The 17,766-nt window shown below is 47.3% G+C and overlaps 2 protein-coding genes across 2 annotated transcripts; both read right to left on the reverse strand.

Moving 5' to 3' along the window:
* Positions 1–1,312: 1,312 nt before the first annotated feature.
* On the reverse strand, positions 1,313–7,197 carry LOC122766166 (extracellular calcium-sensing receptor-like; the record flags this gene model as incomplete). Its single annotated transcript, XM_044020825.1, has 3 exons — positions 1,313–2,300; positions 6,878–7,001; positions 7,087–7,197. Coding segments are annotated over 3 exons (1,146 nt in total), but the record flags the coding sequence as incomplete, so codon positions are not given.
* A 441-nt stretch (positions 7,198–7,638) lies between these two features.
* On the reverse strand, positions 7,639–17,203 carry LOC122766603 (extracellular calcium-sensing receptor-like; the record flags this gene model as incomplete). Its single annotated transcript, XM_044021594.1, has 6 exons — positions 17,068–17,203; positions 16,573–16,867; positions 16,358–16,444; positions 15,906–16,172; positions 7,791–7,997; positions 7,639–7,710 (listed from the first exon to the last, which is right to left on the reverse strand). Coding segments are annotated over exons 1-6 (1,038 nt in total), but the record flags the coding sequence as incomplete, so codon positions are not given.
* Between the last annotated feature and the right edge of the window lie 563 nt (positions 17,204–17,766).

The following is a 17,766-nucleotide window of genomic DNA, read 5'->3' on the forward strand; positions in this document are numbered from 1 at the left end:
TGGGATCCCAGAAAAAAAACAAAGAAGATGCGGAAGGGACAGCAAGGAACTTTACTCTCAAACAACCCCCGGCAGACACCGTCAAAAACATTTCACACACCATCTAGGAGGCAGACGACAGAAAGGCCAGCAACCACGTCCGATTGTCATGAAATTTGAACATGTTAAACAAAAGGAGTTGGTCAAGAGCCGAGGCAGGGAGCAGGGAGTATGGATGAAATGAAATGAGTACCTGCTGAAATTAACGGCTGTCACTCCTCCCGCCCCCTTTCACACGCCCCCCACAAAAGTGCATGTGAGTGACAGGAGAAACGGTCGTGAGAAGATGTCAGCCAACTCATCTATAATAAAATTTGTTTACAAATGACTTTTTGTGCATAAAGACCTCCAAAAGAAAACACAGCGCAATGTGTAAATTCTACAAAGCGAAGTCCACGTCCAACTATTACTGCCTCGGTCTTGGTTTTGTCTTGGTCTCGATAAACTGTGGTCTTGGTCTCAACTTCGTCTCTGTTTAGGTGGTCTTGACTACAACTCTAGGTCACACCCCTGTAGTCAATGAAACTTAACTTACACACCTGGTGATGGTGATGGCGCAATAGAAATTTATGGCATATTTCCACCAGCTCTACTCGTCTCGCCTCGACACGGTTTAAGTAGCATGACCAGATTATTTAACACAATCTTGGAGAGCAAGCAAAACAATACCTGAGGAATGGATAATATGATGAGAAACTGTGGTGTTGTATCAGGAGGTTGGGAGTGGCAGAGAAGTATGAGAGGGTGGTGCTTGACATGTATGAAGACAGTGAGACAGTGATGAGGTGTGCAGTTGGAGGTACAGATGGGTACAAGGTGAAGCTGGATTTCATCAGGGATCAGCCCTGAGCCCTTTCTTGTTTTACTATGGTGATGGACAGTTTGACAGATGAGGTCAGGCAGGAGTCTCTGTGGACTATGTTGTTTGCAGATAACATTGTAATGTGTAGTGAGAGGAGGAGAAAGGTAGATGTCAGCCTGGAGAGGTGGAGGTCTGTAACGTAGAGAAGAGGAATGAAGTTTAGTTATGATTTGAAGACCCTCCATTGAGCTTGTCCCTCTGAGCACAACAAAGAAAAAGTGCACTTTGCAATGTGAAAAGGTATCACAGATGTTAAGAGTGAAGAAATCACTGACCCCATTGATATTTTCATATTTTAGCAGCTAAACATGAATACATACACTTTTTTTGTGACTGCCAGTCTCACAAACCACCCGTTCATAGCTTTTGCTGATTGATTGAAGGTTTGAAAAATGAAAACACAAAATCATATCACTTATAAAACATTTTATTAATGGTTCAGTAAAATTCCGGAGTGGTAATTGGGAGAAAACTCTTGGATATAGTTTTCATGACTTGGTGCCTCGACCCATGATGGCTTTCTTTGTGTTTCTCTCTGGTCTACACAAGATGATGTAACACTTGGGTCCTAACAGTGCCACCAAGATGCCCAAACTGGAGGCCAGGATGGCAAATACCTCCACTGCATCTGCATATTTGCCTGGTGAGCTGATGTAAGCAGGGACAAAGGCCACCCACACTGCACAGAAGATCAGCATGCTGAAGGTGATGAGTTTGGCCTCATTGAAACTGTCTGGAAGATTCCTTGCTAGAAAAGCTAACAAACAACTGAGGACGGCCAGTAAACCAATATAACCAAGTAAAACTGCAAAACCAACTGTGGACCCAACTACACACTCATAAACTATCTTGTCACTGTGATACTGGGTGTTTTTATAAGGCACTGGTGAAGCAGAGACAAGCCAGACAGTGCAGATTGCTGCTTGAACAGAAGTCAGAACCAGAACTGTCCCTCTCTGCTGCGCAGCACCAAACCACTTCAGACTGGACTCACCACCTGGTTTGGAGGCCCTGAACACAGCCAGAACCACCAGGGTTTTCACCAGGATACATGAGACACAAAGCACAAAGCTAATGCCAAATGCTGCGTGTCTTAGTTGGCAAGTCCATGATCTGGGTCGTCCAATGAAGAGCAATGAACACAAGAAACACAATTTGAGTGACACCAAAAGAAGAAAACTGAGTTCTGAATTGTTGGCACGAACTATAGGTGTGCTATGATGATGGATGAAGATGCCCAGAACAACAACACAGATAAATGTGCCCAACAGTGAGATGGTTGTCAAGCAGATACCCAGAGGCTCATGGTAGGAGAGGAACTCTGTTTTCTTAGGAACACAGTGGTCACGCTGGGGGCTGGACCAGAAATCTTCTGGACAACTGGTGCACTCCATGGAGTCTGAGAAAAGAGAAAATATTATGACATACATGTGTGGCAGTGGGGCTTGGTTAGAGCGACGGCTGCTGGAGGAAAGGAAGGAGTGGCTCAGCCGGTGATCAGACAGCTGGACAGAATCAGGTAATTAGTCAGCTATATAAGCATGTTTGTAACCTGGTTCTGGTCTCTTGCAGTAGGCTGGGTCCGCACACGGACACACAGAGAGAGAGAGAGAGAGAGACTGAGAGACACAGAGACACAGAGACACAGAGAGTCAGACCAGCGCAGCGCAGGAGAGCGCTGACACACCAGCCACAGCTGACTGCTTATGTTTTGTTTGATTGATTATTTTCAGTTACAATAAACCAATATATTTGCTCCCTCAACGCCGCCTCCTCGTCCTTCCCGAACCCCAGTGAGTGGGAAAGGCTCACAGTGGCACCTGAACAGGGACGCATGGAAGGACAATCTCCGCTGTCGCTGGCCCTTCAGCACCTCGCTGCGATGCAGGAGAGCACCACCACGCTGCAGCAGCAGCAGTCCCAGCTCCTCGCGGACATGGCGGCGTCACAGCGGGACGATCGTGCTCTCCTGCGGGAGCTGCTGCAACGCCCGGCTGCCCACGGCGCCGACCCGGAGCCCGGTCGAGGACGGTCTCCGCCCGTCGCCCTGCAGCGGATGCCCGCGGAAGATGACCCGGAGGCATACCTGGACATCTTCGAGGGCACGGCGGAGGCGTGTGGGTGGCCGGAGGAGGAGAGAGCGCTTCGGCTTCTTCCCCTGCTCACTGGCGTGGCGCAGCTGGCCGCGCACAGCCTGCCGGCGGCGGCGCGTCACGACTACACACAGCTGAGGAGAGTCATCCTGGACCGGCTGGGCAGTACGTCGGAGGGACACCGGCGGCGGTTCAGGGGGCTCTCCTTTGAAGAAGCCGGGCGCCCCTTTGCATACGCGCAGCAGCTCCTGGACGCAGCGAGGCGCTGGCTCCAGCCGGGGACCCACTCCGCTGAGGACGTCGTTGGACAGGTGGCGCTGGAGCAGTTCATCGCTGGGTTACCATCGTCCACAGCCAATTGGGTCCAGTGCCACCGCCCGGTGGACCATCTCTCTCTTCCCCGGCGGAGCATGAGGGAGGAGACCAGGCCAGCGACGATCCCTGCCAGCCGTCCCACTCCAGCCCCGAGGAGGAGGTTCCCAGCGGCATCGGCTCCCACACCACACCCACGCACACACACACACACACACACACAGCCGGAGCATGCATCGCTCCGGTCGTCTAATTACCCTCTGCCGTCTTTCCCTCAGGGCCCAGCCTACGTGTCTGATCACCTGGCACCCCGGGGGGCTCCTCAGACGCCAGGGCAGGTGTGCTGGCGGTGTGGGCACCCCGGCCACATCAGAGCGGAGTGCCCGCTCATGGAAGTGGGGCAAGTGGTTCGGGTTGCCGGGCCGCCGGCCCCCTCCCCCGGTTCGGAAGGGACGTACCGTATACCGGTATGTATACAAGGGGGTACACATCAAGCTCTGCTGGATGCTGGTTGTGAACAGACCATGATCCATCAGCGCTTGGTTCGACCGGGGGCATTGTTAGAGGCATCGTGGGTGAGGGTGAGGTGTGTGCATGGGGATATTCACGATTATCCGGTGGTGGCTCTGGAAATTTATTTTAAAGGGAAAAAACATAGAGTAAAGGCTGGAGTTAGTACTCGCCTCACGCACCCTCTAATTTTGGGAACAAACTGGCCGGGGTTTACGAGCTTCGCAGGGGAAACCATGAGGGTGCGGTCACGTAAGTCAGGGAAATGTGAGTTATGTGCTGTCCTTAGTGGTGAGGCGGAGGTGCCGCATCCCGACGCTGCTGGGGGGGGGCACAGATGGCGCCCATGGAAGATTTTCCCCTAGCACAGTCTCGGGACGAGACCCTCCGCCACGCCTTTGACCAAGTGATGGAAATTGATGGTTGTCCGGTTCACCCTAACGCAGCACTCTCTCACCCCTACTTTGTTGTCGTTAAAGACCGTTTATACAGAGTGAGTCGTGACTCTTGAACAGGGGAAGAGCTCTCCCAGTTGTTAGTCCCAAAAAGCCGCCGAGAAACGATTTTCCAGGCGGCTCACCACAACCCCATGGCGGGTCACCTCGGATATGATAAGACACTGAACCGGATCATGGCCCGATTTTACTGGCCGGGCATTCGGGCGGATGTAAGGCGGTGGTGTGCATCCTGCCGCGAATGTCAATTAGTCAACCCTCCGGCCACCCCAAAAGCGCCCTTGCGCCCATTACCATTAATGGAGGTCCCTTTTGATAGGCTTGCCATGGACCTCATCGGGCCATTAGACCGGAGCGCACGGGGATATAGCTTTGTGTTAGTTCTAGTGGACTATGCAACACGATATCCCGAGGCAGTACCCTTGCGCAACATCTCGGCGAAGAGTGTTGCACAGGCACTGTTTCAGGTCATCTCCCGAGTTGGGATCCCGAAAGAGATCCTGACTGACCAGGGCACATCGTTTATGTCACGTACACTACGCGAGCTATACGAATTGCTGGGCGTCCGCTCAATCCGGACTAGTGTGTACCATCCCCAGACTGATGGCCTGGTGGAGCGGTTTAACAAAACACTAAAGAACATGATTCGTATGTTCGTACACGAGGATAGTCGTAATTGGGATAAATGGTTGGACCCTCTGTTGTTTGCAGTGTGGGAGGTGCCCCAGGCCTCCACGGGTTTTTCGCCCTTTGAACTCCTGTTCGGCAGAAAACCTTGGGGTGTCTTGGACCTGGTTAAGGAAAACTGGGAGGCGGGTCCAAGCACCAGTAAAAATGAGGTACAGCACGTACTGGACCTGCGAGCAAAACTCCATTCACTGGGTCAGTTATCACGGCAGAATTTGCTCCAGGCCCAGGAACGTCAACAGCGGCTGTACAACAAAGGGGCTAAACTTAGACAGTTTTCACTGGGAGATAAAGTGCTTCTATTGCTACCATCGTCTAGCTCCAAATTACTCGCCAAGTGGCAAGGGCCCTTTGTGGTCACACGGCGAGTGGGGGATGTTGACTATGAGGTTGTGCGTTCTGACAGGGGTGGAGCAACACAGATTTACCACCTTAACCTCCTCAAAGCCTGGAGGGAGGTGGCGTCTGTTTCTCTGGCCACCACGGTGATTGAGAGAGATGAGCTGGGACCGGAGGTGACTAAATTAAACAGGTCGGCGCCGGTCCCCGTTGACGATCATCTCTCGCCGGGCCAGAGAGCAGACGTGGCCTTGTTGCAGTGGCAGTTTGCCGACGTGTTCTCTCCCCTGCCAGGACGCACAAACCTCATACACCACCACATAGAAACTTCCCAGGGTGTGACAGTGCGTTCACAACCCTATCGCCTGCCGGAACATAAGAGGAAAACTGTTCAGGCAGAACTTCAGGGAAGTGTGCAGTTGGACGGAGGGAGGTACGGTATTTGGGGAACCACTTGGGGGAGGGCAGGTGCGGCCACAGATACAAAATACCGCAGCGGTTGCAGCCTGCCCAAGACCCAAGACCAAAAAAGAGGTTAGGAGGTTTCTGGGGCTGGCCGGTTACTATAGGAGGTTCATTCCGGCCTTCTTGGAGCTGACCAGCCCCCTAACCGACCTGACCCGAAAAGGTGCCTCAGATCCGGTCCAGTGGACGGAGCCGTGTCAGCTGGCGTTTGAGAGGGTTAAGCAAGCCCTCTGTGGGGAGCCACTTTTATACACACCTAACTTTTCTCTCCCTTTCATCCTGCAGACCGACGCCTCGAACAGCGGGCTGGGGGCCGTTTTGTCCCAGGAGGTGGAGGGCGTCGACCGCCCCGTACTGTACATTAGCCGGAAGCTAGCTCAGCGGGAGGTGAGCTACAGTACGGTGGAGAAAGAGTGCCTCGCCATACGGTGGGCGGTCGGTGCCCTCCGCTACTATCTCCTGGGGCGCCCATTCACCCTCTGGTCGGACCATGCCCCGCTCCAATGGCTCCACCGCATGAAAGATGCCAACGCGCGGATCACTCGCTGGTATCTGGCTTTACAGCCTTTCCGGTTCAAGGTGATCCATAGGCCGGGGAACCGCATGGCCGTGGCCGACTTTCTCTCCCGCTCTGCGGAGGGGGGGGGGAGTGGGCTTGCGGCCGGCGGGGTCCCGGCCTAAGTCGGGCGGTGGGGGTATGTGGCAGTGGGGCTTGGTTAGAGCGACGGCTGCTGGAGGAAAGGAAGGAGTGGCTCAGCCGGTGATCAGACAGCTGGACAGAATCAGGTAATTAGTCAGCTATATAAGCATGTTTGTAACCTGGTTCTGGTCTCTTGCAGTAGGCTGGGTCCTCACGCAGACACACACAGAGAGAGAGACGGAGAGACACGGGGAGTCAGAGAGTCAGAGCAGCGCAGGGCAGCAGAGCGCTCACATCGCAGCCACAGCTGACTTCTTTTGTTTGTTTGGTTGATTGTTTTCATTTGACAATAAACCGGTCTATTTGCTCCCTCAACGCCGCCTCCTCGTCCTTCCCGAACCCCAGTGAGTGGGAAAAGCTCACAACATGTTTATACAAAATCTCTGAACTGTGGTGTTTAAAACTTTACACTCACCAGTTGTATTGCTGATCTTTCCCTCAGAACAAGGGACGCAGTCAAAACAACACTCAGGTTCCCCCTTCTTTCTGGCCATGCGGGTACCTGGAGGACAACTCTCACTGCACACTGACCGAGGAGGCTGTGTGGAAAAAATTCAGGATCTGTGAGACTAATCTGTAATGACTAAGGTAAAGAGATGGTAGTCTGAAAAAGTAAGAAATAACCTGTTTGGATTCAGTGTTCCAGAAGATTTTGTCATCATCCAGTGTTAGTTCCTCTCCTTTGAAGGCTGACCTCTTAAACTCACCCACTGTCTGAACTTTAGTTCTTCCACCAGGGAGCCACACCCAGTTCATGATGTCATATACAGGTACTGCATCACCATTCTCATCAAATGACACTTGATCACCAAAAGATGTGGTGAAGTTGACTTTTTCCAAGTAATACATCATCTAAGAAAATCCAGATTAGGGACAAAAAGGAAAACTGAAAATGAGGATTTATTCTATTTATTTGCAGTTCACACTCAAATACAAAGGATTAAGTGAATTCAGTGTAAACTGATATCTCACCTGCCATGGCTCCAGTCTTTGCAAATGAGCACAGGTGTTGTTGCTGAAAGGTCCTCTCCCTGGCTCACACTGCACCATGTCATCAAGAGCATATGCCAGAGCATACACAGCCTTATACACGTTATACTCTGGCCTGAGGTTTGAAACATCCACCAATTCATTCTCCACATTCTCTTCAGCTTCCTGTCCAGTGCATAATTCTCCTCCAGCTTCCACCCAACCTGCAGGAGGTGGTGCAAATCTACACTGAAATGTGTATTCCCAAAACTCATTCACCTGAAAAAATGTGTGTTTTTGAAATAATGACAATTTTTTTACTGGAAGTTCCATATCAGATTGAAACATTTCATTCTCACCATGCTATTCCCATTGGTGTTGTTGTGATGTAGGTCAGGACGTATTTGTAACAGGAAGTCCCTGAGCCCTGGTATTTCTCCTCGACGAATGGCGATCCCCAGTGTTCCAGCCAGATACGGTATGAGATGGGGAGCCTGGAGCACAGCAGCCGATGACCAGGCTTCACTGGCAATCCACTGCAGGCCTGTCACATTCTGTTTCACTATCTGTGAATTGCATAAGAAGTACATAATTGTGTACTTTCATACCAATATAGTGTAATTTATTTTTTTTACATTATGTTACATGTCATTTAGCAGACACTAAGTCGCTTCAAGTAAGCCAAACTATAAAGTGCTAGTCATAAGTGCGATGTTCAAGTAAGTGCTCTTTTTTGTGTCGTTGTCTTAGTTGAGGTAGAGTCGAAAGAGATGGGTTTTTAGACAGCAGCGAAAGATGTGGAGGCTTTCTGCTGTCCAGATGTTGATGTGGAGCTTGTTCCACCATTTGGGATCCAGGACAGCTAACAGTCCTGAGTTTGGCGAATGCTTCTGTGATCCTCTCAGCGAGGGGGCAGCAAGCAGGTTTGCTGATGCTGAGAGGAGTGGGTGGGCTGGAGTGTAGGTTTTGATTATGTCCTGGATATAGGCTGGACCGGATCCGTTTGTAGCATGGAACGCAAGCACTAGAGTCTTGAAGCGAATGCGAGCAGCTACAGGAAGCCAGTGAAGGGAGCGGAGGAGTGGTGTAGTGTGAGAGAACTTTAGTTAGTTGAAGACCAGTTGAGCTGCTGCATTCTGGATGAGCTGTAGAAGTCGTATGGCACATGCAGGGACACCAGCGAGGAGGGAGTTGCAGTAGTCTATGCGTGAGATGACAAGAGCCTGGACCAGAACTGGTGCCGCATTCTGGGTTAGAAGAGGTTGTATCCTTCTGATGTTGTGCAACATGTATCTGCAAGATCGAGCTGTTGCAGCAATGTTGGTGTTGAGGGAGAAATGGTCATCAAGTGTCACACTCAGGTTCCTTGCGGTATGAGAGGGAGCTACCACAGAGTTGTCTAGGGTGATGGTCAGGTCTGTGGTGGGAGAGACCTTTCCTGTAAGAAAAATAAACTCAGTCTTGTTGAGACTGAGTTTCAAGTGATGGTCAGACATCCATTGAGAGATGCCAGTTAGACAAGCTGAGATCCGTTCTGCTACGTGTGTTTTGGACCAGGGAAAAGAGAGAATGAGTTGGGTGTTGTCAGCGTAACTGTGATAGGAAAAACAGAAGCGAGAGTGAATAACAGAACCAAGAACAGAGGTGAACAGAGAGAAGAGGAGAGGGCCCAGGACAGAACCCTGAGGGACACCTAGTTAGAGGACAAGGTTCTGACACAGATCCTCTCCAGGTTATTCTGTATGTTTGATTTTGAAGATAGGACGAGAGTAGGGCAAGTGCAGTGACTGAGACACAGAGTTCCTGAAGGGAGGAATTAAGGATCTGGTGTCAAATGCTGCAGAGAGGTTGAGGAGGATAAGCCCAGAGGAGAGAGAGGCAGCCCTGGCAAGTTGCTCAGTGACAGCAAGAAGTGCAGTTTCAGTCGAGTGACCTGCCTTAAAACCAGACCAGAAAACTTTAGAGTTTTGTAAAGAAATGGAGGAAGAGAGACAGGTCTGTAGTAGGGCTGGGCGATACGGACCAAAACTCATATCTCTCTATATTTTGTTTTGATAGATAGATTTATTGTCAACATACAGCAAAATTAAGGTGCAGCTCGAAAAAGTGTTTTAAGTGGGATAGATAACCCGTCACCAAAAAGACGAAACCCTGAATCATATTTACATACAGTATACATATGCACGCACACACAGGCACATACACAAACCAATAAATAATATAAATAAACAGTCAGCTAAGATATGTAAATAGAAATGTAAATCAGGCCCTATAGTGTAGTGAGATGTAGAACATATATATGAGTGAGGTAGAAATAAATAGACAGCAGCTTAAAAATGGAGGTGCAAAATATGAAGCAGCAGTGAGAACATACACAAGGTATGTACACACAGCTACGCACACGCACACACACTCAGACACATACACACAAAGTGACCTACTACGGAAGGTGACTGTTGTGGTTTTAGAGTTCAGTGTTCATTGTTCTGATGACCCAGGGGAAGGAGCTGTTGGTCAGCCTGGAGGTGCGGGCCCTGACTGACCTGTATCTTCTGCCCGACGGAAGTAGATGGAACAGGTAGTGGGTTGGGTGGGAGGGGTCGGAGAGGATGGCTCTGGATCGGCTGAGGCAGCAGGTGGTGGTAATCTTCTCCAGGTGGGGTAGGGGGCAGCCGATGATTTTTTCGGGCAGTATTTATCACTTGCTGCAGAGCCTTCCTGTCTGTGGCACTGCTCCCAGGGAACCACGTTGTGATGCAATAAGTTAGCACACTCTCAATTGTGGTTCGGTAGAATGACACCAGCAGTTTCTGTTCCAGTCTGTTGTGTTGGTTACCCAGGAGAGCTTCTCCTGGATGTGGACCCCCAGGAACCTGAAGGATGACACTCTCTCCACTGGGTCTCCATTGATGCAGAGAGGAGCATGGTCCCTCTGGTTCTTCCTGAAGATGAAGGTGATTTCTTTGGTTTTGGTGATGTTCAGGAGTAGGTTGTTGGCCTAACACCACTCGGACAGATGTTGAACCTCCTCCTGTAGGCAGTCTCGTCTCCCCCAGCTATGAGCCCCAACACTGTGGTGTTGTCCGCAAACTTGATGATCTTGTTTGTGGGATGGCGTGGGACACAGTTGTGGGTGTAAAGGGCATACAGGAGTGGGCTCAGCACACAGCCTTGAGGAGAGCCAATACTGAGGAGAGGAGAGGTGGGGGCCAATCTTCATACACCGTGGCCTGTTTGAGAGAAAGTCTTTAGTCCAAGCACAAGTGGAAGGTGGGAGATGCAGTTCCAGCAGCTTCTCTGTCAGAATGCCCGGTGTTATTGTGTTGAATGCTGAGCTGTATATCTATGAAGAGTGCTCTTACATAGTTTCCAGGATGTTCCAGGTGGCTCAGCGTGGTATGCAGGGTGATGGCAATGGCGTCCTCGGTGGAGCAGTTTCTCCTGTAGGCGAACTGGTGGGGGTCGAAAGCAGAAGGGAGACAGGACCAGCCTCTCGAAGCATTTTATCACCACTGATGTCAGAGCAATGGGCCTGTAGTTCCTGGGGTCGCTGTTGCCAGATGTTTTGGGGATGATGGTTGTGTTTTTGAGGCAGGGTGGGGCCGCTTGGATTAGTGAGAGGTTAAAAACTGTGGTGAGGATCCCTGTGAGCTGGCCAGTACATCCTCCCACACACTCTGTGGGTTTCAGTGGCCAGTTCCTCTGGTTCACCTGACACAGTACTCTCCTCACGTCGTGTTTTTTGGAGAGTCAGTGAGGTGGTGTTGAAGGCTGGCGGGGGCCCTGGTGGCCTGTGGGCCTCGAAGCAAGCAAAGAAACTATCTAGTTCCTCAGCCATGGAGGCATCAGCGCTGGTGGTGGAGGTATTGGTGCCCTTATAGTTGGTCATGCACTGTATCCCCTGCCACACCTGCTTGGGGTTATTGTCCTGTAGGTGTCCTTGTATTTTCCGCCTGTGTTGGTCCATAGCAGCTCTAATGCCCCTCTTTAGATCTGCTCTGGTGCGGGAGTACAGCTCCTTGTCCCCCAATTTAAAGGCTCTGTCGCGAGCTCTGATGAGGAGTCGCATGTCGCTTGTCATCCACGGTTTTTGGTTGTTGGAAACCCAGCAGCGTTTTTCCACTGTGGTGTTTACATAGCAGAAGGAGATGTAGGACAGAACAGATTGTGTGTCTTCAACGTTCTGACTCTCAAACAGGGTCCAGTATGGGATATCAACTATTTATTCAGGTTTAATTTAGTTTTTTTGCTCAACAAAGCACAGCTGTCCATATAACAACAGGTATAAACAATAGTGTTGCCTGTTTGAAACATGTTGAGTATTATAAAAGAAAATCTATAGTAATAGCCTACATGTAAAGGCATAATTATGCAAATAACTAAAAATGTAAACAAAAACAGGCCTACAGCTTCACAGTATTATATAGAAAACAGAGAAATATAAGAACCCACAGGCAGTCTTGTATTAAGTTCTTGAAAGCGATATTTGAGTAACAATACAAGTTTCTTACCAGAAAATGACTTTGGTAGAAGTTAAAGTCACCTTTTACAGTATTACCATATTTTTTCTGCAGTCCGATCTTCTTTTAAAGTAATGCACCCAAAATGTTCATTCCAGGCACACCAACCACAAAGTGTACATGCTGACATGCTGCGGTAACAATCATTTAATTACTGTTGCAGACAATCCACTGGACAAACTGTGTTGTGTGCCACATGTTAAGTTACTCCTCTGCTTCAATAGTACTTGTAATAAATGTAGCTTGTTTGCAATGGAGGTGAGGCTTGGTGAATTGGAAACTTGGCTCTGCACCATGAAATCTGAATCTTTGGCTAAAGCAGTTAGTAAGTAGTAAACCTCTTTAGACCTCTATCCCATGTGAAAACATCTGGGGAAAACCTGGTCTCGTGAGGAGAGACAGTGTCTCTCACTCCACTTTATTTGGAGGTGATCTTTTTATCTAGAAATATGTCAAACCAGGAGGCAGAGTTGCAGTCTTAGATGCCACTCTGCTATATTCGAGCAGTCACCTACATCAAGACCATCTGTCCTCTAACCAACTAAATTAAATAAATCAATCAATCGTAAACATAAGAAGAGTGAGTCATTCTAATTTTATTAAAAATGGGTCAGACACCCCACTAGGAGATTAACTGACTACGGGGTGAAACATCAGTGAAAGGTGGCACCAGCTGAAGACCCTGTATCAGCAAAACGAGCCAGTACCGACCCCAAAAACATGGAGGGGGAGGCTCATACAGGAGCTCCTACACAACACCAGCTATTCAAGAGAAAAGAGAAAGAAAAGGCGGGACTAATTCAAGGACCCCTTTAGGTATGCCTGACAGCTACTTGATGAAAAACGAAGTGGGAAGCTATCCATCTCCAAGGAAGACCTGGAACAATATGAGAAGAACCAATACACCAAAGCTCAAGACCTAATATTCCTTTTGTTACCTCCCCACCAAGGCAACGCAAGATCACAGAGGTACTCAGGAAAGCAAGGTCAGCCTCAGCACCCAGTTCGAATGGGCTTTCAGGCTTCCCGTGGGTTTGTCGAACACTGAGCCATCCAGTGAATTAAAAGGGAGCTGAGCATATGGGTCAGTACCACAAAAGCTTATTGACTTCACACTGGAATGTCCCAACGTCTGTCATTACCATCATAGCCAAGTACTTCAATTACATCTCCAGTGCTTCGCCCTAGAAGGCTCCATGACAGGGTGGCAGCAGCTGGAAATCGGCATTGCAATAGGCTGCTTGATTTCCCCCATACATACTTTGTGGCTGCTTTTGAGATCATCCTCAGTGGAGCAAGGAAAGTGGTTAGAGGCTTGAGGTTACCAACTGTGTGATGGGTATACTGCAGACAGCCCCATGTACAGCAAGGCTCCTCAAGCACCTAGACAAGCTTACTCAGTGGGCAAGAAGGAAGATCAAGCCTGCAAAGTCTGGAGCCTTTCGATCAGAAAAAGTACAAGATGGAGAAGGCCTGTCTGCTGAAGGAGTTCAGGGACCATGCAGTAAAAGGCACAGCAGTGGATTTCCAGATAGGACGCAAGTGGAGGGTCCAGGCAGAGGTAGACCAAATCATCAGCACGCTGCAACATAGGCTGGTCCAAAGTCTTCTACGAAGGGGAGGTAGGCCTTGATAATGGAGGAAGTTGTTTGAGTGGACCAAAAGTGCTACCCCATTAAGGCTGTGTTCCAGGGAAAACGGGGGTCGTGGACCCAGTGGGAGGACACCATCCACAGGGTCCTTATCTGGAAGGACATCTGGCAAACCCCACAGGCACATGGTTTGGGAGTGAAGACAAGTTCCCCCTGTGCAGCAAAAACAATGCAGGCCTACAACACATCCTGTCAACATGTGGAGTGGCACTGGCACTGGAGCACTTAAAGGAATATTTCACCGATTTGCATTTAGCTTTGTTTTACTAGAATAGGTAAAAATTGTGCTTCCCAACCTCAGAGTCATGAAAGTCTTTTTTTTGTTACGTAACCACCAGTGACACTTATCTCAGGGGAAACTGAAGTTGGAAAGCACAATTTTTCATAAATACTACCCCAATTCTAGTAATAGAAAGCCAAATACAAATTGGTTAAGTATTCCTTTAAGATGGCAGCACAACCAGGTTCTGAGGAAGCTAGAGGAGCTCCTGGAGAAACATAGAGTAGTTGCAAACTACTCTGTTTGCAAAGTGATTCCTTTGTCCAACCGGGAGAGAGCCAGCCGAAGTCATTAGTGTGCCAGACGAGATCACTGCTGACCCCTGGAAAGGCTTGGGAGATATGCATCAACCTCGGCAGGCAACTCATCTATCCCAGCAACATTGTGCAGTCAACTCTGAGACCAGACATTGTGATGCAATTCCACTGACAAGCAGGTCCTCATCACTGAGTTGACTGTTCCCTTGGAAGAGGGCATATCAGTGACACACTAGCTAAAACGGCTCAAGGGTGCAGGGCTTTTCTGGGCAGGTCCTCCAGGCAACAGGAACAACAGGTGCAAGTCAGCAGAGGGCCATCAAGGAGCTAGCGGAGGAGCTCCAGAGCGACCCAGTTGTTTTTGCTGATCACTGACCTATATCCAATGTGCCATTAATTTCTAAAATCCTTGAAACGGCAGTTGCAAACCATTTTGAGGATTCAGATTACGTCATAGCACAGAAACAGCACGAGTTAAAGTTACTAACAACATTCTCTTGACCTCAGATAATGGTCTCCAGTTCCACTGTGAGGTACCTTGGAGTTATTTTTGACCGGGACATGTCAATTGACCATAAAACTAATTTCCAGAACAGCTTTCTCCCACCTTCAGAACATTATGAAAATTATACAAATTCTGTCCTTAAAGGACGCTGAAAAACTAGTTCATGCTTTTGTTACATCTAGATTAGATTACTGTAGCTCCTTATTATCAGGATGTTCCAACAAGTCTGTTAGAACCCTGCAGTTAATTCAAAATGCTACAGCACAAGTTCTGACAGGAACTAGAAAGAGAGATCATATCAGTTTAGAATTCAATTTAAAATCCTCCTCCTCATATACAAAACACTTAATGATCAGGCCACTTCATACCTGAAAGAACTAGTTTCACCATATCATCCTGACAGATGACTTAGTTCTGTATAAATGCAGGCTTACTTGTGGTTCCCAGAGTCTGAAACTTGAACTATCTCTTAGTTGTGCTGCTATAGGTGTGGTGCACTGAGCAACACCCTCACACTCTTGATATGAATATGAATTTTTATGTCTTGTTATTTTTCTCTCCTACTTTTTACTCACTCTATCCTCAGTCTCCAGGTACCTGTGACTCCTTTGCTGAAGGTTCCAGATCCAGTTTACAGGCATCAGTAGTAGTATTGTCATGATTATTAAGCTATGATTAAAACTGATACCAGTATAGTATGCTTTGCAATTCATTCAACTGCTTCAATACATTTTAATACCCCACATTTTTCCTCTCACCTCAAACACTCGGTTTACATTTTTGGTAATTTCATAGGCCAGGAGCAGTTTTCCAAAATGACAGACATTCCTATTACACATTTCAGAAAAAGGAAGCAACTCTGAATCTGGGTCGATAAAGAAAACACAGCATTTTCCGCAAGTGTGTCACACAGTAACATTAGACTCTACCTCGACTCTACCTCGACTAAGACGACAAAAAAAAAAAACTTGTACATCGCACTTATGACTAGCACTTCATAGTTTGTTCTACTTGAAGCTCTTACTTACTTCTAGCTCTTATTTGTACCCAAATGTTTAAATGCACTTTTGTAAGTCGCTTTGGATAAAAGCGTCTGCTAAATGACATGTAATGTAATGTAATGTAATTAGCAGAGCGATGCATAACTGTAATTTGTCCAAGTGAGCGGTTAACACAAAATGTGTATGACTATATATTATGACTATATATGATTTTACAAAAACAACATTCTGTTTTAGAAAGAGAACAGTTACCACCCACCTCTTTCATGAGGTTAATCATGCGACTTTCGTGTGCAAACACGATCACCACCCGAGCTGTAGATTTCCTTATCACATCCACTATTCTCCTAGTTTCAATGGGATCATAATGAGGCAAAATCTCTGTGTAAGCCAGACAACCTCCAGCAGTTGGACCCAGATCAGAATGAAAGGACCGAGCAGCATTGAGTCCATAATCATCACCACTGATGAGCAGACCTGCCCAAGTCCAACCAAAGTTTTTCAGAATCTGAATCATAGCATTCACCTATGTGGACACAGAGCAGAGGGATTAGTGCACAGGCTGGAATCAGCTTTCACTAGAAATCCTGCTAAACAGGATAATCAAAGACCTGTAAAAGATGTACATTTTGCATTTTAATATATACAGTACACAGACATTATTGCACACAATTGATTGTATGTATTTAGATATTGCAAATATATTTTCACCTGAAAAGAATCACTCGGTATCGTCCTAAAGAAAGATGGAAACATTTGTCTATCACTCAGGCAGGAACATGTGGCAAAATAACTCACCTGCAAAACAAGACCATGTATCAAAAAAGAAAAATTCAGAATGTTAAACGTTAACTACTCAATGGTCACACCTTCATTAAATATGAAATAAAATCACATAAATGATGTTGAAAGACATAAAAACTTACCAGAGGCACTCTGTACAAACCTACGACTGCAGATACGGCAATAGTACCTGTGGAGTAAGAATCACCCACAACTGCTAGGAGTGGAGGAGTTCCTACACATCTCTCCTCTAATGTAACTTGCTCTTCTTGACCGCTGAGTAAGGTCAGTGCTGCTCTTATTCCAGCCCCAATTTGAGCACAGTTATCATACAGACTGTATCCCAGAGTGACATTAGGCAGCAGGTTTGAGTTTCTGTTGATCTCATCAATAGTAAAGGCCATGGTCTGAGACAGCCTGAATCCTAACACATTAAAGCTGACACAAATATACAAATGTTTACAATTTAAAATGCATCATACAGTAGCTGTACAAAACTACACATGTTCCACAACTTGAGACACTACTGCAAACTACAGCATCAACACCAACAATTCAATTCAATGCTTCACACAGGTCATATATATATATACACAATGTTATTATCTCACAAGAATAATAATATTCAAGCAGCTTACCCATAGCAGGTAGGCTGTTGTGGCTCTGAGGTAAAAGATGCATCAGTATAAACAGGAAAGAAGTGAAGTCTGAAAAGTCCACCGAGAATCACATCTCCAGTTTTGTGCATCCCATTTAGGTTAAACTGTCCCTGTAACTGACAAGAGGAGGAATAATAAGAGGACACCGCAGAGCAAAACAACAAAATTAAAGAGTGGATACTGGTGTCTAAAAATGACCTCATGACTTTGCTCTGGTTCTTTCCTGTCTAAGTTCAGGCTCATCATAATATCACCACATTTTATGTGTTTGCAGTGTTGTTCATTTTTGCACACCACCTATCAGGGCAAAGGTAGAAGCTGTAAGGGCAGGGCTTGAATCTAACTATTATATTTATATTTAATTAATCTCTTTATTTATTTATTTATTTATTTAATTAATTAAACACAAAGTTTGCCATTTCTGTCAGCAGGGGGCACTCAATCACAGCAATACCAAAAAACCTAGTTTGATGTCATGAAGCATTATGGTAATTGTATAGTAAAAATGTAGTTAAAAAAAAGTGTGAAACACTTTTACAAATACTGAAACTAATTAACAAAATGGCAAAAAGTCTTACGTCCAACTTTTACTGCCTCGGTATTGGTTTTGTCTTGGTCTCGATATACTGTGGTCTTGGTATCGACTTGGTTTCGGTTTAGGTGGTCTTGACTACAACT

This window comes from Solea senegalensis, linkage group LG3 (assembly GCF_019176455.1).
Source record: "Solea senegalensis isolate Sse05_10M linkage group LG3, IFAPA_SoseM_1, whole genome shotgun sequence".
Lineage (NCBI taxonomy): Eukaryota > Metazoa > Chordata > Actinopteri > Pleuronectiformes > Soleidae > Solea > Solea senegalensis.